The sequence below is a fragment of the Eretmochelys imbricata genome, chromosome 11 (genome assembly GCF_965152235.1).
Source record: "Eretmochelys imbricata isolate rEreImb1 chromosome 11, rEreImb1.hap1, whole genome shotgun sequence".
In the NCBI taxonomy this organism is placed as follows: Eukaryota; Metazoa; Chordata; order Testudines; family Cheloniidae; genus Eretmochelys; species Eretmochelys imbricata.
This window is the reverse complement of record NC_135582.1, coordinates 68,245,870-68,267,474: the sequence shown is the minus strand read 5'-3', so window position 1 is coordinate 68,267,474 and position 21,605 is coordinate 68,245,870. Positions and strand designations below refer to the sequence as shown.

The window sequence follows — 21,605 nt, the reverse complement described above, 5'->3', positions numbered from 1 at the left end:
GTCAAGAACACACCATTTTTGCCTAGTAAAGACAAGACTGAAGCAGGTATAGGGTAAAACCCGAGGGAACGCAACTTTTCAGTTGACAACACAACCATTCTGCCGTGCAGATACAGCCTACTGCCACGTGAGTGCTGTTAGTCTTCCAATGCCTTTCCACAATTCCCCCCAGGTGCCCAGACAAGTTCTTCTGTAATTCACTGGGAAAAAGTGTAACAGCAGCACTAAGAATCATGGGATGTGTCCCCAGAAGTCAGAGTGCCACTCATAAGTCAGTGCAGACACAGCAACTCGAGTGTTATTTCACAGCGTGGCCTCTCACTCGAGCTGGCTACTCAAGAGAAGTCACTTGAGTGTAGATAACTCGGGATAACTCCGCAGTGAAGGAAGGCCCTCTCAGTGGGGGGAGCAAAGGCTTCTTGCTCAGTACGCCCCACTGCAAGTGAACAGGCAGAGAGGGAACCTGGGTGGGTGGAGACTCACTCACTAGCCAAAGTAGCTGATAGGGTGCACAGTGGAGAGGAAGCCACTCCATCAAAAGCGGCAAATTTACACCTCACCCAGAGCAAGGAGGACAGCAGGGAGGGGACTTTAATTCAGAGGGGTGTCTCTGAATCTCACAATGTCTCATGAAGGCCAGGGGCACAACTAGATGATAAGAAGACAAGCTGAATGGTTGTTCTGTTTTGTCATTATGCTAGGGAATGATTGTAACTTGGAATATTCTTCTCTTTTGTTTTCTTGTCCTGTAGGTATTTCTTAACCTGACTAAAGACCTGGAGAAAGACAAACAGCATGATCCTGGATTGTCCCAAGAGGCCAGTGGACTAATGGACACCAAGGAGATGTCTCTGAGCACGGATAGCGTCACTGAAAGAGATGGTACTCATTTAACGTGATTTTATTCCCAATTTATACCAAGTGTAATTAATGACAGCTAGGCTCAGCAGTGAACACACTGTCTCCTTTCTTTGGTTAAATACAGACCAAACTTCAGCCAACCAATCATCACCTGTCCAATACAAGTACAGTACATAATAGTTTTATAATAATACTGGTTTCTAATTGTCTGAATCACAAAAAATGTTCTCAATATATTTTTTTACCCACCTTCTGATAAATAAGTCCTTCCTTAGAACACAGGATTGGGACTCAAGAGAACCAGGTTCTATTCCTGGTTTGGTCCTTGGCCTGATGAGTGACCGTGAGTAAGTTACATCACCACCCTATGACTCACTCTTGTCATATGTAAATGGAGACAATTAAACTGACCTCCTTTGAAAAATGCTTTGAGCTCCATTGATGAAAAGTGCTAGATAAGAGCTGGGTATTATTATTATTATTTAATCCAGTCAAATACAGCTCTCGGTAAAGGTGCAAATGTGCATCTGAGTGTAAGCACTGTAACGGATGCAGATGATTATTTATAAAAATTAGACCAGCCTCAAAGAAACTACCTGGAAAGACCTTTAATTTTGTGTAGCAAAAACGCAGCTAGGGGAGAGTGAGCTGGTTTCAGTTTCTTTCTGTCATAACCATGCTGGCAGATTAGAAACCTATCTTTTTGCTTGTAAATGGACCCTGTAAGATAGAGAAGTAATTGAGGAGATACAGGCTAGGTATTAGAAAAAACTTTTTTTTTTTGGATTTATAATTTTTTATTAATTTTTCCAAATACAACAAATATACCAAAATACCAGCTTCATCCAAATACACAAAGTAAGTAAAGAGGGGTAGATTAAAGGGAGGGGAAGCAACATGTCTATCTTCAGGGTCTGCATTCATCATAGACCTCTAAAAAGTCAGCCCAAATAATTTTGGGGATGCCAGAAGCTGGGAATGGGCAACAGGAGATGGATCACTTGATGATTTCCTGTTCTGTTCATTGCCTCTGGGGCACCTGGCATTGGCCACTTTCAGAGGACAGGATACTGAGCTAGATGAACCATTGGTCTGACCCAGTATGGCCGTTCTTATGCCCCTTCTGCGGAATGCCAGTTGTTAGGAAAAACTTTCTAACTATAAGGATAGTTATACGCTGGAATGGGTTACATAAGGGGGCTGTGGAATTCTGGAGGTTTTTAAGAAAAGATTAGACAAATACCTGGTCTAGGTATACTTAGGGTATGTCTACACTGGAACGCTCCCGCAGCAGCGCTTTGAAGTGCGAGTGTGGTCGTGCGCGGGTGCTGGGAGAGAGCTCTCCCAGCGCTCCTTGTAATCCACCTCCACGAGGGGATTACGCTCCCAGCCTGTCTACACTAGCGCTTTAAAGCGCTCAGACTTGCTGCGCTCAGGGGGGTGTTTTTTCACACCCCTGAGCCGGCAAGTTTGAGCTCTATAAAATGTAAGTGTAGACAAGCCCTTAATCTTACCGCAGTGCAAAGGGCTGGACTAGATGATGTAGGATTAAGTATAAACTCAATTCCAGCCCTGCATTTCTATGATTTTATGTCCCTTCCAAAGGAGAGCACTGAACATTATTTGCTTGGTCCTGTATTATATATGTGGTAATATTTCATTCATGACAAAGAAAACTCTGATGGACCAAATAGAGAAGAATATCTGGTACAAGCATTTGTCTCCATTTTTTATGTATTCTGTGCAAGTATCCATTAGTTTACATGGCAGTTCCTATGCCTTGTTCCTTTTCTTCATTTGCAATTTTCAGATAAGTTTTATTATTGATTTGTGTGTCTAAGAAGCTATTTATTAAATGATGAAAACATCAAACTTGCAAATATGAACAGCTTTAAGTTTCCTATGCCAGTTACAGTTGTACATGTAAGCTATTTGTGTTTTGCCGCTGGGGTAAGGAATGAGGAAGGATGATTCAGTGGTTAGTGCACTCCCCTGTGAACTGGGAGACCTGGGTTCAGTTCTGTGCTGTGGCATTGCTTTCCTCTGTGACCTTGGGCAAGTTACATTGGCCCAAATCCTGATTTGAACAGAAGTTAGGTGCCTAAATACTTTTGAGGACCTTGGTCTTAGTCACACTGTGCCTCAATTCTCTGACTGTAAAATGGGGCTAATAGCACTTCCCTACCTCACAAGAGTGCTGTGAGGATAAATACATTAAAGATTGTGAGGTGAGCAGATAGCACAGAAGGAGGGGGGGCAGCATATAAGTATTTAAAACAGGTAAAAGGCTCACTCCCTCTCGCACACTGTGAGAGAGAGGGGTGATGTAGTGACCTGATCTAGGAATGCCTGAGTTCTAATCCCAGCTCTGGCCTTGGGAAAATCATTTAGCCTCCCAGCTCCAAATCTCTCCATCTGTAAATGGGAACAGTAATATTTACATACCTCACAGAGGTGTTGGGGGGGGGGGTTGATTCATAACTCTGAAGTGTTTTGACAATGACAAGTGCTAAGTGGGGTTCTCTTTATTATGCACAGACCAAGTCCTGGTTAGATCAAAAAAGGTGACCGGTTTGCCACTGCTGCTCAAGAGGACAACAGCCGTTTTCATTAAGAGGTTCCACCACACCCGACGGAACTTGAAAGGCTTTTTTACTCAGGGCATCCTACCCGTGATCTTTGTGACAGTAGCCATGGGCCTCAGCACATTGAGAACTGAGGTGGCTGAATACCCAGAACTCCACCTTTCTCCCTCCCTGTATGGTTTCTCAGGGCAGGCAGATTTCTTTGGGTAAATCTCTCTTTTTTCATTATTATTAAACCTGTTTTACTGATTGTTTATAAAATGGCAGATTGTGCTGTCAGGAGAGTGACTAAGCAAATCCAGTGGAAAAGTGTTACACAGAAAACCATGTAATAATAATGGCATATTCCTAGCTGGTCTGCCTGGGAGAACAGTTTTGCTAAACCCAGCAATCTGAGAGCTTAAAAAAATAGCTTGAATAACTTAAAATCTCTCCCTAGGAATTAACTCGGAAGTATGTGCTCCAAGGTTTTAATGGTATTTGTCATTGAAATCCACTGCTGACAGCAGCCATCTTGCCCAAAGGGATATATTTCACTTCCTTTTTGTAATAAGAAGAGGGGGTGTACCTATTCCCAACCCTTGGGCCTTCAGCTCCAGGCTACTAGATTATAGGTCTGGGACTGAATTCTAGCTCCCAACTCATGTTGTGGGCCCATCTGCCTCTCTCTTCCCATCTTCATAAAAAAGCAGAGGCTCCATTATCTAGGCCTCACTTAACCAAACCTCTCAGTTACCCAAAGGTTAGTCATGTCTCCTCTCCCACCCCACCCCGAGGTTTGATTTCAGTACGTAAGCCCTTCCCTATTGAAGCCTGGGGATCTTCCTAACCATAAAGACTTAATTATGCTTAAAACCAGCCCTTGACTTCTCCAAAACCTCACCCAAATTAATGTAATGTGCAGCTTTCTAATTCAATAATGAAGTTTCCTGGCTGTCTCCAGTAGACCTGGTCTTTCAGTTAGGAATACCAAATTCAGCTCAAGCCTTCTCCCCGCTGCCTTGTTGCTCTTAGAGTTCTTACCTTAGCACTGCTCATGTCCTCTTCTTCTAGCCAACTGCTCTCTGGGTGGGGTGGGGAGGCAGAGCTACCTGCCTCAGTGAGTCAGCAGAACTCACGTCCTCCATTCCCAGCATGACCTATTCCTGCTAACAGGGTGGGTGGTTTAAGGCAAACACTGCCAAATGGATGGATTTGGAGGGAGGCTCTTCTTTGAGCGGACTAGAGTTTTTTGGCTTCACAGAAGACGGGGGGAATTGATGGAGGTGAGAATGTTGACATGTACCTGTTCTAACTACATTACCTGAAATCACAGTAGATGGCTCTCATTTGGAACGAAATTCAGAACTGCCATAATCGTATACGCCATAGCGACCCCTCCCACCCCCTAGGCCTGAATTCAGCAAAACACTGAGCCATGTATGTAACTTCAAGCATATGAGCAGTCCTGTGGAAGCCAGTGGAACTACTTTTATCCTTAAAGTTACACATGCGCTTAAGTACTTTGCAGCACCAGGGCCTAAAATAATTTATTTCCAATCCTTATTTCATGCAGTGGATGGGTTTTTACTACTGGGTCCGTACTGCAAGTATCTTGAACACTTCTCTCTTTCTTTGTTAAATCTTAGGAACTTTAATGAGACCACAGATGCTTTAGTTGCTTCGATGCTTTCTTTCCCTGGAACAGATAACACATGCTTGAATGAAAGCAATTCGTAAGTAGTTCTTCATCTCCTTCCTTTTAAATTCCTAATCTGAAAAAAGGAAATGACATAAAATTAATAGCTGTTGGGTATTAATAACATCCTTTGATCAGCTGCAAAGTTTTCATACCCTGGAGTCACATCAAAAAAGGCTTCGTCTCTTGCCAGAGTTCCCAAAGATAGACTCACTTCTTGAAGCAGTCTGATTTTAAAACTCCTTAAATTTACAAAGAAAATCAAACTTGTCTAAACTCGGAGGACTAGATTGTGCAGCCCACACACGCTATGGTGAGCGCTTACATGAGTAGTCCACTGACCTCACTGAATTTACTCACATGAGTAAGTTCTCATCATAGGTGGTAAGGGTTACCCTGTAGTAAATATAGACCAGAATGAACATCTTGGGTACTACTCAGCATAAGGAAGCCTATCACAGTCTAGCCCCGGAGGCCGGGTAAACATCCAAGCTTGAAGGGTCTCGTATCTTTTGGCTGAAGTGGGCAGAGGGTGAGGTTTCCTGGGATTTTACTGCTAAATCTTCAGGGGGTCGGTGCAGTAACTGCTGAGAATTCCTGAGTGACTTCGTACATTGTGTGCCGTGCAGAGAACTATTTGGGCTGCATAGACACAATTTGTCAGCCATCAGAGGACTATCCAATTAATGCAACACCCCTGAGAGGGGGGGTTATGTTTCTTTTGTAAGATAATTTTGTCCTCTTCATGTTAGCTTCTTAGGCTGCTTTCTACGGGATTTGAAGCAGCCTCACCAGGCTCTTTCTTAGAAGTCTCACAGCGCAATCACTAGAAACAGATCTAGCAAGAACCACTAAGGAGCAAGGCCAAGCACCACATCAGCAGAGCTGAGCAACCTGAGCCCCCAGTGAAGTCAGCAGGAGCTGAAGGATGCTCAGCACCTCCCAAGAAGCACCATGAGAAACATCAGTCTCTGCAATGTGTTACCTTTGCTCTGTCATCTTCAGTCCATTCACTAGAACTCTGCCATTGTGCAATTACAAGTCACCTGCTTGCCAGTATACAGAAAACCTCAGGGTAACGTGTGCTCATTTTCAGGGTGTGTTTGAACGACAGCATGCTTGGCCAGTGGGTATTCCATGGAAACCAGAGTACTAGATATTCTGCATGCAACTGCACAGCCAGCAGCCAGGTAAAGTTAAACCTTAATGGGGGAGAGTAAATTTAAAACACTCAAGAGGTACCTAGTGTGCTGGAGAAACTATCCTGTGGGACGGCTCACAGGCCTGGCATTGTGACTGGGGAGTCATTACCGCCAGGTCGCTGCTTCAGATTCATCCTAGCTTGTGTTACAGTCAGTAGCTCCTAGAGGCCCTAACTGGGATCAGAGTCTCCTTGTGCTGGGCATGATGCACAAACGTTGTGAGAGGCTGTCCCAGTGAGCTTTCTGCCCAAGGCCCTGCTCAGGCAAACATTTATGCATGTGTTTAGCTCTCCTACCGCAAGTAGCCCCAATGATGACAATGTGTTTGCAGGAACAGGACCTAAATGGGCAAAGGGTGGAGGAGAAATAGGTCTGACGAAGCGATGTGATCCCTTGTAGCTTTAAACTCCACAAATCGGAGGCCCAGGGATGTGCTTAGCTGAATAGGGGTAGACTTAAGCCTGTGCTTAAACTAAGGCACACGTGTAAGAGTTTTGCTGAATTGGGACACTAATCAGAATGTATGGCCCAACACTACAGAGCACCGGACTCCTGTCTTTGTGAAGAATTGACCCTTGGGCGGGGTGGGGGAATATAAATTTTGCCTTGTGATGTTTTTAATTAAAGGAACAATTTTTAAAACTTGTTTTCAGACTTGTCCAAGGATTGACTTCTCCCCACCTCACAAAAGAACTTTTTCCTCTCGGATGATTTATAATCTTACTGGGCATGATGTGGAAACGTACCTTCTAGCAACTGCCAAAGATTTCCTCCAGAAAAGGTTGAACATACCACGATTTCTTCTCTTTCTCTTTGTTCTGTGTCTCACTGGCCAGTGGCTTCTTACGTTTGATTCTCCTTTAGGAAAGCAGCCTTTTTATATTAATTTCTCACATTGCTTATTACGATAGGCCCAAGACGGTTACTTTAAAGTGTGGTGGGACTCCATGTTGGTTGCACTGAGCACTCTGCTAAGTTATATCGTACAGCGTATGCGTAACTACTGAAAGGTGCAGCTATAATGGGCAACCCCTCCCCCCCCTTTACTCTGATAGATTTTGAAGAAAAGCCTTTGTCCAATCTAGAAACTTAAGGAAAGAAATCTGGCAGAGTACCCAGTTAAACAAGCCTTGTACAGAGATTGTTGAATCAGAGTTTGGGTGCACACAGTATCTAAGTGGGTGCTTCATTTTAAAATGCGTGCTTCAGTCCACTGAAGTTAAGATTAGGTACATGCTTAAACCGGCTAAACCAGGGCCTTATGCTAGCTGGTGCTGTATAGCACAAGCTGGGTTTGTGTATGGAAAGTGCTAAGGTGCAAAAATAAATGTACAGTTAAATTAGTCAAGGGAAAACCTACTCTCCGTACTGACTGAAAGGGAACTGTTCATCTTCCATGCAAATCTTCCACAAATGTGGAATTGTACCACTAAAGAGGGTAGAAAGATAGCTTGACTCCGCAGGAACCAAAATGCATTTCAGAATCGTGTTCGTCGACACAGAGCAGGACTTAGCTGAACTGTTACCTGTTTACTTGCTTTTCAAAAGTAAAGGCTCCTGCAGCAGTGTTAACTGGGCCACACTACAAACACTGGCCCAAATCCTGTTCTCACCTGCACCTGTGTGAATCCAGGGTGACACCTGTGATGATCATTCGTTGTATAGTGCCTGGAGGCCCCACGAGAAATTGACGCACCTCCAGTGACTTCAGCGGAACTAATGCTGCTTCACACCTGCCGAAGATCTAGCCCGGCCTCTTTCCAATGACAATAATGCATTTTGCTGTATTGTTTACCATGCAGATATGGCGGCTGGAGCTTTGGGTTGCCTTTGACTACTGACCTCAAGTTTGATATACGCCCAGTGCCTGCAAACAGAACGCTAACTAAGGTAATGAATGCCTCCTGCTGCAATGCAGCTGTAAAGTCAGTGCCGAGTGGACAGGCGCCTGAAACGTCCATTCTAAATGAAGGTGAAGCAAGATTAATGTCCTTGTGTGTTTTAGGGGCGTTACTGAGTAAGCACAGAACTCTTCATTTTCCCGTTAACACAAAGGAAATACATAGAGAATTAAGGAGGGAAAAAGAAATTGAAGGAACTGGATTCATCTCCACTGGTGAAGGGAGGGACACTGTACCTCAGCTCCCCCTAACTCTGTTACTCTTGCTGCATCCAGGACCTGCACCACCGAGAGCCCAGCTCTTCACTTTCACAAGCTCTCACTCTCCCCAGCCGCTGCTGCTTTGCTCCAGTAATGGCTCACCTAGCCTGGCCTCGCTAGGACTCCTGTCCTCTCCTCCCACCTCCACCCCATTCCCTCACTCTGCGTCCTCTCCGCCAGGGGAGCAGCACAGAAGGTGCACCCAAGGGGATCCAGAATGACAGCAAGTGAGCCCTCTAGAGGGGTCTTTCAGTGCTGCTCAAGCCATTATATCCTGCCATCTAGCAGTGCCGGTCAGGCATAGGGATTCAGTTCTAGACTGCTCACGTACCATCTGTTATGAGGGTGAGCTGGGGTTTCTCCTCCCAGTAACAGAAGCAGTCCCTGGGCTTTGCCCAGTGTACACACTTCTCCCCTCAGCTCTACCCTGGTCATCAATCAAACTCCTACGCAGTCTTTCCACGCCTCATATTAAAAAGCCTTGTATGGCCTTCACTTGAACTGCCCTGGACAGTTTGCCTCTACTGTGCTAGAGGTCTGGCATTACAAATGCAACTGTGTCCGTTCTTTTAAATCAAGCATTGCTACAGATGACAAATGCCCTGCCTCCTAGAATACTACCTAACAGAGTGCCAGATATGCACCAGGGAGTTCATGTGAATAGACCCATAGACTCCTCGCTGGGTGAGTAACTGCTCACCAGTGTGAGTAAAGGGGGCACAATCTGGGCGGTAGTGCAGAGTCATTTGTACTTAGTCATGGGGCTGCTTGTTTTTCAATGTAGCAAGGTAGAGAAGGCCAACTGAATATTGGGCTATTTCAGAAAATACAGTCATCTTTTCTGGTTTGCATGCAGGTTTCATAGATTCATAGATATTTAGGTCAGAAGGGACCATTATGATCATCTAGTCTGACCTCCTGCACAACGCAGGCCACAGAATTTCACCCACCACTCCTACAAAAAAAACCTCACACCTATATCTGTGCTATTGAAGTCCTCAAATTGTAGTTTAAAGACCTCAAGGAGCAGAGAATCCTCCAGCAAGTGACCCGTGCCCCATGCTACAGAGGAAGGCGAAAAACCTCCAGGGCCTCTTCCAATCTGCCCTGGAGGAAAATTCCTTCCCGACCCCAAATATGGCAATCAGCTAAACCCTGAGCATATGGGCAAGATTCATCAGCCAGATACTACAGAAAATTCTTTCCCAGGTAACTTGGATCTTACCCCATCTAAAACCCATCACAGGCCATTGGGCCTATTTACCATGAATATTTAATTACCAAAACCATGTTATCCCATCATACCATCTCCTCCATAAACTTATCGAGTTTAATCTTAAAGCAAGATAGATCTTTTGCCCCCACTACTTCCCTCGGAAGGCTATTCCAAAACTTCACTCCTCTGATGGTTAGAAACCTTCGTCTAATTTCTAATCTAAATTTCCTAGTGGCCAGTTTATATCCATTTGTTCTTGTGTCCACATTGGTACTGAGTTTAAATAATTCCTCTCCCTCTCTGGTATTTATCCCTCTGATATATTTATAGAGAGCAATCATATCTCCCCTCAGCCTTCTTTTAGTTAGGCTAAACAAGCCAAGCTCCCTGAGTCTCCTTTCATAAGACAAGTTTTCCATTCCTCGGATCATCCTAGTAGCCCTTCTCTGTACCTGTTCCAGTTTGAATTCATCCTTCTTAAACATGGGAGACCAGAACTGCACACAGTACTCCAGGTGAGGTCTCACCAGTGCCTTATATAACGGTACTAAAACCTCCTTATCCCTACTGGAAATACCTCTCCTGATGCATCCCAAGACGACATTAGCTTTTTTCACAGCCATATCACATTGGCAGCTCATAGTCATCCTATGATCAACCAATACTCCAAGGTCCTTTTCCTCCTCCGTTACTTCTAGTTGATGCGTCCCTAGCTTATAACTAAAATTCTTGTTATTAATCCCTAAATGCATGACCTTACACTTCTCACTATTAAATTTCATCCTATTCCTATTACTCCAGTTTACAAGGTCATCCAGATCCTCCTGTAGGGTATCCCTGTCCTTCTCTAAATTAGCAATACCTCCCAGCTTTGTATCATCTGCAAACTTTATTAGCACACTCCCACTTTTTGTGCCCAGGTCAGTAATAAAAAGATTAAATAAGATTGGTCCCAAAACCGATCCCTGAGGAACTCCACTGGTAACCTCCCTCCAACTTGACAGTTCACCTTTCAGTAGGACCCGTTGTAGTCTCCCCTTTAACCAATTCCCTATCCACCTTTCAATATTCCTATTGATGCCCATCTTATCCAATTTAACTAATAATTCCCCATGTGGCACCGTATCAAACGCCTTACTAAAATCTAAGTAAATTAGATCCACTGCGTTTCCTTTATCTAAAAAATCTGTTACTTTCTCAAAGAAGGAGATCAGGTTGGTTTGGCACGATCTACCTTTTGTAAAACCATGTTGTATTTTGTCCCATTTACCATTGACTTCAATGTCCTTAACTACCTTCTCCTTCAAAATTTTTTCCAAGACCTTGCATACTACAGATGTCAAACTAACAGGCCTATAATTACTTGGATCACTTTTTTTCCCTTTCTTAAAAATAGGAACTATGTTAGCAATCCTCCAATCATACGGTACAACCCCTGAGTTTACAGATTCATTAAAAATTCTTGCTAATGGGCTTGCAATTTCTTGTGCCAATTCTTTTAATATTCTTGGATGAAGATTATCTGGGCCCCCCGATTTAGTCCCATTAAGCTGTTTGAGTTTCGCTTCTACCTCAGATATGGTGATGTCTACCTCCATATCCTCATTCCCATTTATCATGCTACCATTATCCCTAAGATCCTCTTTAGTCTTATTAAAGACGGAGGCAAAGTATTTGTTTAGATATTGGGCCATGCCTAGATTATCCTTGACCTCCACTCCATCCTCAGTTTTTAGCGGTCCCACTTCTTCTTTCTTTGTTTTCTTCCTATTTATATGATGGTGGTCAATCCATCCCGAAATCGGCAGCTTGCCTGGGCCAAAGAACTAAAAAATATCTGTTTCCTTCCCTTATTTTGCTTGTCCCTGTCTTCTCTTTTCTCCATCTTCCCTCTCTTAGTCATTATGGGTATTACTAGTTGTATTCTTTCCTACCTACTGATGAGTGGCAAAGCCACGCTAACAACACCATCTGCCCTTTGAGGGAGCGGGATGGACCCTCACTGCAGCCGGCTTGTTTCTTTAGTGCACTCAGATTTACCCATTGCACTTTCTCATCTCTTCAAAAACGTTGTAACAAGTATAAATTGGCATAAAAAAATCCATGGTTGGACTCTGAAATAAAAGAGGCACAATATGAAAACTGTCAAGATCTGGTAAATTCATGTACATCCTTATAGCCATGACAGTGTTCCTTCAAGCACAGTTCTGCTCTGAGATGTGGCTTCATACAAAATTGAATTGTGCTGTTACATAGTTTATTGTCTCAGTAACTTTCAGAGCGAACCTGCTCTGCTTGCAGGTAAAAAAGATGCTTTTATCTAACCGCCAGCCCATCAGCCTGAGCTGGCAGTCTGAGAGTTAGTGCTGTTTGTTGTTATTCATCTTGAGGTAACACTTCGAGACCCCGGTCAGGTATTGGAATCTCATTGGCCTGGGCAAAGACTCCCAAAGAGTTTACAATCTAAGTGTAAGATGAGAAAACCCAGGCTGGGTCATTCAACATCCCCAGAACCTCCAATTCAGCTGTAGATCAAGTGCAGTTGAGATGTGCACTGATTTTACTGCCCATCAACGGGATGTCTGGGCACCTTCCATGTAAAATCAAGAGCAAAATCCTTAGTGGACTTCATGGAGTCTCTGGCATGTCTCATTTTCAGGGTGAAAACTCTGCTAGGGGTAAAGGTGGTGGGTTTTTTATGTTTGGCTGGTTTTTTGTAGGGTTTTAGGAGTAGAAAGGGCACCATCTCTAGGTAAAGTCTCTGCAGTTGGAATGTTGGCAGCCGTCCTGCACCGAGCCCTCCATAGATGGACACCTGAAGTTGTTGTGGGTCTGTACAGAGCTCACTTCAGGATCTGGGCCCTTGTTAACAGGTCTGGTGATAGTGCACAAGCCCGCTCCCTTTTCCCATAGCAGCATTGCCTCTGCAGGGCTAATGGGAGTAAAAAATGTACATGTGTCGCTAACGTAAGCAGATAGAACGTGTAATACACAAAGTGTGTATTCCATATTCTGTTCTCCCTTCAGTTCCTCTGGATTTATACCAGTGTAAGTGAGAGCAGAATTTATCCCAGGGGGCACAGCTGTTGAATAACAAGGTGCTGTTTTCACAGTGTTTTCTACCCTGGGACAATTAAGTGCCCAGTAGGCACTTCAATAGGCCTTTTAGAAAATACCAGCCACTGACATTGCTGAAATGCAAAAGCACCTATTGTGGAAAAGCAAAGTGTCAGTACGTGTGATGCCCCAGGCACCATTAACATAAACCATTAGCAACGGGCGTGTCTTTCTTATCTTTCTGAAGTCAACCGAACTAGGTCTTCTAGAAGTCGATGGGACTAGTCACAGGCTTCGGCACAGTGTAGGATCCGGGCTAATGCACTCAGAATCTTGCATGATTGGGTCGCTGGCCCGTAATTTGTAGATGGCCCAGCTTTAGCAAATGTTTTTACTGCTACTGTTTTTAAATATGAGTTACGGACGCATTCATTTGTGCAAATGGAAGAAACCAATGTTCTTGGTCACGATTTTCTGCCTGTTGTTTTTGTTTCCCAATGGGGTACAGGTGTGGTATAATCCAGAGGGGTATCACAGCCTTCCAGCCTACCTCAACAGCCTCAACAACTTCATTCTTCGAGCAAACATGCCGAAAAACGAGTCTTCCAAATACGGTGGGTGCTAACCAATCCTTGACACAGCTCATGCTGCCCCATGTGAAGGGGGCCCAGTTCTCCACCTGCAGACAGAAGACAATAGTGGGTGGGCCAGATTCACTCCTGGTGTAAAATGGAGCTGTGCCCATTTAAACTAGAAGGAAATTTATCCTCTGGATGAAATCCTGGCCCCACTAAAGTCAGTGGTGAAACGTCGATTGACTTCAATGGGGCCATGTCTGCTAATGTTGATTCAATTCACTCTCCTTTAAAGGGTGTCAATATTTCACGTCTGTTTCTAGAAATAGGGGAGGGGACAAGGTAAAACCTTAAAAATAGGCTTTCCTTCTCCCACAAGCAACAAGGGCTTCTGCCTAGTATTGACTTCCACGTCAGCATCGAGATAGCTGACTGTAAAGATGTGACATTTCTATGCAAAGAAAGGCTACTTTAGGTTGCTTCCAGTGGGGTGTTAGATTTAATGTTTTTCTCCCTCTGAGCTGTTCATTGTTGGACTTGTGGTAATTAAAGCATTTTATTTTACAGGTGTATACGTTGTGGGGAGGGATACAAACATATTCTCACACACCCCTGAAGTCATTTGGTACACACCAAATGCAGGGTGGTGAAGTGGAGCGTAAAGGTTTATCAGCATTCATTTGGAATGACCTGCTTAGCTTTGCCTCACTGATACCATGCAGTGTCCCAAATTCATGCTGATAAACCTTCATACTCTACTGCACTGTTTGTTCCATCCGCATTACATGTGTAATTCAGGCATACTGGTTTGTGTGTTTGCCTGTGGCCAGGTCTACACTACAGACTTCTACTAGCATCCTCTGTATAGCTCTCATAGTCAACAAAGAGGTGTTTTTACCAGTGTACAGCTTGTTCCACTCGTGGGGCGGGGCTTTACTACTTTGGTCAAAGTGCCGATTTGTCAAGATAGCTATATCCACAGTAGGAGCACTTTGCCAGTACAGCATAACCGTATTGCTATTCCAGTAAAACATGCCTTGTGTCGATACCGCCGGTTATCTGTAGAGTGAGAGAGAAGAAAGTCTTATATTCGATTATGGGGCCTGACAAGAGTTCAGAACTCACCTATCAAGTGACTTGCTTCAGCAAACACCAGCCATTCTGCCACATTCTAGTCTCTCCTGGCCTCTCTCATGTCAGACGGCTTGTGTTCCTGCTAAAGGATCATACTCAGGGGAAACGGGTTAGAAAGTCATTTGGCTTGTCAACATAAAGCTCTTTATTGACGGGTGAATTAAAAGGTAAATCCAACAGAGAAGGAAGGCCTATTTGAAGCTCTAGGCCTCCTTGACAATAATTAAAAACACGATTACTATTATAACGATGTATTATGTGTATTAGCACAGCGCATAGGAGCCAGAGACTAGGGCTCCATTGTGCTAGGTGCTGTACAAACGCAGCACAAAAAGATGGCCTCGTCCCTAAGGGGCTTACAATCTAATATAATCCTAAGCAGAAAGGCAAAACATCTGCACAGATTTCTTTCCCCATCACCACATAATAATCACCAGCCAGTGTTCACGTGGCAAAACTCCCTCAGCACTCATCTTCTCGCGAAACAAAACCAACTCCCCGGCCCCACAGCCATGTCCACCATACCTGAAACACCCGCCTCTCGGGTCAGCAGGGCCCAGCTATTTCACACTCAGTGTGGGAGCAAATCCCCAAGTGGGAAGGGGCCAGCTGGCAGCCCTCTTTTTAAAATACAGATGGGCTCCAGCTCCTCTCTGCTGCCGCAGTATGGCACAGAGCCACAGGCCATCTCCCCAGCAGGAATGTCCCTGACCAATTTAGTTGTCAAGGGGTGAATCCTGGCAGTGGAGAGGAGTGTGGTGGGGTGCTGGGGAAGATTCCCCTACCCAGTCATCAGTGAGCTACTCAAGCTGAGCTGAGTATTCCACCAGCAGCGCCTTCTCATCAAGCCTTATCCAAAATAGAGTGGCCCGTGCCACGAGTGGGAATGGGCAGACACAGTCAGAGGGTCCCCCACAAACGTACCTTTCAACATGCCAAGGCCCCAGCATGGGACATGGGGTAAGACCCCCAAATGAGGGACGCAAAACTTATTTGAGAAGGAAACCCAAAGTGCTGCAGGATCTTTCCCTTTAACATGAACAAATATCTGCCACCCCAGCGTCACCATGCTTTATTTCTGGTTTAAATCATTTTCAACACGAAAAGGAAGGGCATGCCGCATATATGTGGAAAACAGGTACCTTGGGGACTAAAATGAAGGACAGTTGAAGCATATTTCCCAAACCGCTCTTCTGCTCGGAAAGCCATTTTTTCGTAATCTGTCCCCAAGCTTTCTGGAGATGGCCTTTTATGTTTGTTAGAGCAAGTCAAACCTCGGAATGCCCATTCCAGGAGAAATTCTAACATTTTAACATTTCATTCTGGATTATTATGAAACCAAAAAAAAAAATTTCCTGTGAGATGAACTTTTCCAACACAATTTTTGAAAAAAAAAAAAAATTAAATCAGGTCAATTGAAATACTTTGTTCTGATTTTGACTTTTTTATTTTAAATTATGTTAAAATTTATCATATGAAATAAACTTTCAAACAAAAAGTTGCTTTGAAACGAAAAAGATCGAAACCTTCCCTTCTGGTAAGTTTGACCTTTGTTTCAGACTTTTCCCCCCCGAAACAAAATTTCAACGAGGTTGACACATTCCCATGGAAAGTTTCAAGTTTGACAAAATGGTATTTTCTGATGGAAATATGTTCTGCTGGAATATTTTTGAACAGCTCTAAAGTTTGCACTGCATCTAGCAAGTTCTGGGTGTCCTTGGAAACAAATGAATGATAACAAATGACCAGATTGATAATTCCCAGGTCCCCCTAAGGAACCTGTACTCAGTACAGGGAAAATAAATGAATTGATGAGTAAAGCTTAACAGGACTTGTATAAACTGGTCTGAAATACAATTGAAGAGACCCTTCTCTGCAGTAGTTTGCTGGCAGCAGAAAGCCATTTGTTGCTGTGACAAATAAATGACAGTTTAAGAACCATTGAAGTGGCCAGATAAAAGCATAGTCATTTCAGCAATTTGAAAGAGGTGCCAATCCTGCTTTTGAGGTTTGACTTAAACTTCATAAATTTAAAAAAAGAAACACATAAAAGGAGCTTTTTGCCCTGTCACCAAGCAAATCATAATAGCTTTCGACTTAGGTATACTGGGCTTCCTTTTCTCCACACCTCCTGCCCCCACCCAAAAAGAAGTATTGAAATGGAAATTTTGACTTCAAGCTAAGCCGCAGTGAAGGAAAAATGGCTTTATTCTGCTGCATTAACAGATTAGTCAGACTGGATCACCTTTTTTTTTTTTACAGAAGGAAAACGTTTTCTAGTTGTTTGTACATCGTTATTAGCAACTGGAGACTTATATTGAATCCCTCAAGAAAAATATTGCTCTCGAATGACACCACTTTTGTTTTCCTTAAAATGAACTGCAGACCAAATCGCACCATTCCACGTGCTTCAATGATACAGACTGAATAGAGCACATAAAACGGAGGCCAGCATCTTTATACAGCATTATAAATTTAGGCACCGAATTGGAAGGCGGCTGATTTTCAGGGGCATGGAGTAGTCTCAGCTCCTTTTGAATTTTACTGCACACTCTGAGAATCAGGCCACTTCAGTACCTAAATATGGATTTAGTTGCATAATTTTAGGCATTTAAAGTTTGAAAATATTACCTTAGCCTCTTCCAGGTCCAAAAAGTCATGGAAGCTGGTCCCCTCTTCCATAGAACTTCACTGGAAATTGGAACTGATCCACTGGGGTTCAGTGGAGTCCCTCTTTTTATTGTATTATGCTGCAGAAGTCTATAGAAAAGAAGCCGTAACGAGGCCAATCAAAATCCATCCCCACAAAATAGTATTTGCCAGGGGCTGATGCCACAGATGGCTCATCAACGGCACAGCTCCCATCCTAGAGCAGGGAGGCTGTAGAATGTATAAAGCGACATTCTGCAGCTATGTTAAGTCCTCTTCGCCTTGGGAACCCAGAGCAGCTTCCACCACTGCACAGCCTAAGAAGCTCATTATTTCCATGGAAAGAATGGCCTGTGAGGGCCAGCAATTCCCCGCCTGCATGGCCATTGACACCAGTACAACGTGAGTGTTAAATGCTGCCAAATAGGATGGAAATGTTTTGCACCAGCTTTGCTCTTACTGTGCACAGGTGTAAACGACAACTCGGGGTGCAAAGCAGTGGAGAATCAGGCCTGGAGTCTTATTAATACTGGACCAGGCCTCTGAAGACATTGCTGTAGCAATCACAGATGTTTCATCAAGCTGATTCTTTTGTGGATTTTGTACAAATATGTTCACTCAAAATCAGTAATCATGAAAACAAGTAATTGTACATGTTATGGAGAAAGAGAAAGGAGAACTCTTGATAATTTTTCTCCTTCATACGAATTAAAAAAAAAAGTGACTACCTCTGGCATGAATCTGAGCATGATTTGGCCAAATAAATAACCTTTGCACGAACTCTGCAGCTCTTATAAAAACATGTCAATTAACTTTTCATTCCCGGCATCAGTTTCTAATCTATTCACGGGGCTCCCCCTAGTGGCTAACTTAGCAAGTGACAAATGTTTTTCTCCTAGAGGAACTCAACATTATTCTCTCAAAACAGGCTATTAACACGTAGGCTTTTCCATATGGAGAATATAGATCTGCAATAATACAGGGCCTATTCTGATTGATCCCAAAGCACCTTTACAGCACTCTGCTAGTGTAAAAGGAGTCTTAGTATAAGTGAGAATAATGGCCATAGACTTTGGTAAGGTTGTGGGTTCTAATCCATTTATGATTGTCCTTGCACTGCTGGAATATTTTTTTATCTCAGTGCAGTAGATAAATAGATTCTCATTGCTTCTAAACAGAGCAAAAGCCCTTCATATGTGATATAACCCATACTGAGGGCTAGATGCTGGCTTTGGAAGGGAAGTGTTTAAACCAAACATTTTGGCAGATCTCTGCATGCCATATAATGGTAAGAGAATCCTGCCACCCACTGCCATTTGATTGTCACAGACCTGATTTTGTGAATCTGATTGGGAAAGACTTGAGTTTCTCACAGGGCTAAAACCAATAGTCAGACCAATTTCTGGAGGCTGGCTGTTTCTTTTGGTCCAGGTGCTTCTTTCTCGCTTCACATGACAGAACTGTTCAGTTTAAACTTTCTCATCAGAAAATATACTGATTGCCTTCCTAACTGCAAACAGTGTTATCTGAAGCTTATTCCAATGTCTGCTGAAAGGCTGGAGACCCAGTGGAGAATGTGAAAGATGATTCCACACTGGGTTATCCAAGATAATACTTATCAGCTATGGGGCAGCTCATCAAAAATGGGCAAAAGTATGTCCTAGAATCACAAGAGCTGCCTATCACTCCAGTACATACTTAGTGATAGTGGTAGTAATAGGGAGAGGGCTGTTCAAGTGATCTAGTGAGCACCTGACTTGTAACAGGTGAGTTAAAATCCTGACTCTGTATCAACTCCTGTGGTGGCTTTGGCGTGTCACTCGACCTCTCTGCCCTTATCTTCCCCTGCTTTGAAATGGGGATAATGCTGACTTACAGTGTACAGTACCGCACTAGAGGGTACTGAGGCTTAGTTAATGGTGTCAAGGGTTTTGCAGATAAAAAGGACCCTAGGCTTGATTGAGTGCTCTTGGAAATCACTGGGTCAGGCAATTCTCAGCTGAGGACTTGGAGTCTGAATGGGGCCACTGGAAACGGACATATTAAATAAGTCTTTGTACCAACATAGGATGGTGTTCTTTCCAGGGACAAAGGGTGGGTGAGTGCTATCCACCTTCTACAGATGTGGAAACCGAGGCACACAGACATTAGGGCCAGGATTTTAAAATGTGGCCTCTGCGTGCTTCAGCGTTGGGCCACCCAACTTAAAGCACATGGGCCCTAATTCAGCAAGCTATTTAAGTACATGCCTAACTTTAAGTAGGTGAGTAGCCCTGTTGAAGTCAAAGGGACGAGTTACACAGCTAAAGGCGTATGCTTGGGTTCCTTGCTGAATTCAGACTGCAGGACTTGATTTTTCAGGGCTGCTGAGTATCCACAGCTCCCACTGACTGCAGTTGTAGGCACCGAACACTCCTGCAAATTAGGCCTTGCAAGAGCCGCTCAAAATAGTTGATGGCAATTGTGAAAATTCTGCCCAAGATGACGCCATGAATCAGTGGCAGAGAGCAGAACCCCACTCCGCCTGCCCCAGATTCCCTTCCATAACCGGTAGCCGGCATTACTTCCAGCCTCCACGCCTAACAAGGAACTTCACCATACATGTTACAAAACTACTTCTCTTCTTTTTGTAGGTATTTCCATTGTGAGTCATCCGTATCCCGGTGGACAGAGTAAAGAACAAGTCATGTAAGCTGTTTAATTTGGCTGATACCTGCTGCTCTGATTCATTTAGTGGCAATAGGAGCAAAACAGCTGCCCGGAAATCATGAAACACCTAAATTGGTCAATAACTTTTTCTGAATGATCTAATTGCTCTTTTCACAAAAGCAAACTGTCTCCCCCGTGTCTACAGCGCTACTGATTTCCCTTTGAGTTTCTTCCCAGAAGGCCTGATAAATGTGGGGACATTATAGAAACAGCATCAGTTTTGGAGCACGGCCACAGCAATGACAATAACGTATTTTTCTTTCTGCCTTTCCAAACAATCTGCTGTCACAGTTCCCCACCCTGCAAAGCCTTTCTGCCAGCCTTAGTGGGTACCACCCTGAGCGGTCTCTACAACCAGTAGGGAATGTTGGCAGGATCAGGCCCTTGATTTTTTTAAGCTATGAATATTGTCTTCTAAATCAGGGAGATCAAACATTGACTCTGTCTTTCTTCCCCTTTTCTCCTCAGGCTCAGTAGCTTGCTTGATATCCTAGTCTCAATGTCTGTCCTGATTGGCTACTCCATCACAACAGCCAGCTTTGTGCTTTATGTGGTGAAAGAACATCAAACCAAAGCTAAGCAACTGCAGCATATTTCAGGCATCAGCGTGACAAGCTATTGGGTGACTAACTTCATCTACGATCTGGTAAATTACTTAACTTTTATGCACAGAGAACAGGATTCTAGAGTGAAAAATCCCCACTTCTGTTCGTTACCTAGACTTATTAATATCATCACTACCAAAAGAGCTAGGTCTTGTTCTCAAAAGCATTACCGATTATTAATTGTGAACCATAACACTGGGGTATTTATAAACCTCAGCAGATTTATAAGAGATCAACATGGCAAAGACCAAAACTTGGGTTAGTTTTTAACATGTAGATGCCAAATTGCCTTTGAGGTTAGATTGCAGAGGTGGAATTCTTGTTGTCATCCAGGATTTATACATCTGGGTAAGGCTCATGGATCTGATCCTGCAGCTTCTACTCCCATGAGGAAGGGCTGCAGGATATGACCCATCTTCAGAACTCTACTGCAGATGGCAGACACTCTTGGAACCTTCAGAATACAAGATCCTACATTTGTAAACATCTCTTGGTGGAGATTTGCAAGATTGGAAACAGCCAACTGGTGGGTTAAGTAATATAATATATAAAGGTTTCCAAACTCCTGACATCAAAGAAAAGTTACCTTCTGTTACTGTTAGTCAGGTCAGGGGTGATGTGCTGTATATATCTGGACTTATCTGCCTCAAAAGGATCCCGCGCTTTTTTACGTCTTTTGAAAATGTCCCTTTCAGGATTCCATAGTCCCCTTTGTCTTATGGTTTGTGAGCCATTATGGTGCTCAAAGGTCACATTTTCAAGGTTTTCTCCTCAACCACAAGGAGCTAGGAACTTACTTAAAAAAAAAAAAAAAAAAAAAAAAAAAAAAGGTGACATTCTCACCTGACTCCAGAAGCTGAGGTTTTAAGAAAACCAGCAAGCATTGCAAGGCTCACAACAAAATCATGACGACTGACAGTGCTGAAGATAACCTCAGGGGGGGTGGCAATGAAACAGAACCTTTTCACCCAATAGATGATCCCCCAGCTCATCTGAGTTGATGTTTATCTGACAGCATGAATTTGCTTTCTCTTTTGTATTGTTCAGGATTTCCCCCCACAAGTTTGTTTGGCTCGCCATGTAACTGATTCTTATTTTGGTCATCAGGATGTCAGAATTCTGGCACCCATTGTAAACGTTATCCTTTTCGTGCAGCTTCCGCTTCCCACCCCC

At 43.6% G+C, this 21,605-nt stretch overlaps 1 protein-coding gene across 1 annotated transcript in view; it reads left to right on the top strand.

Moving 5' to 3' along the window:
• Nucleotides 1–21,605, top strand: part of ABCA12 (ATP binding cassette subfamily A member 12) — a 122,874-nt gene that overhangs the window by 82,821 nt on the left and 18,448 nt on the right. The window contains 9 exon segments of the mRNA XM_077829474.1: nt 753–882; nt 3,400–3,652; nt 5,075–5,161; nt 6,221–6,314; nt 6,980–7,107; nt 8,129–8,216; nt 13,269–13,374; nt 19,752–19,806; nt 20,296–20,473. Of these exon segments, the coding sequence (XP_077685600.1) occupies nt 753–882; nt 3,400–3,652; nt 5,075–5,161; nt 6,221–6,314; nt 6,980–7,107; nt 8,129–8,216; nt 13,269–13,374; nt 19,752–19,806; nt 20,296–20,473 (1,119 nt within the window).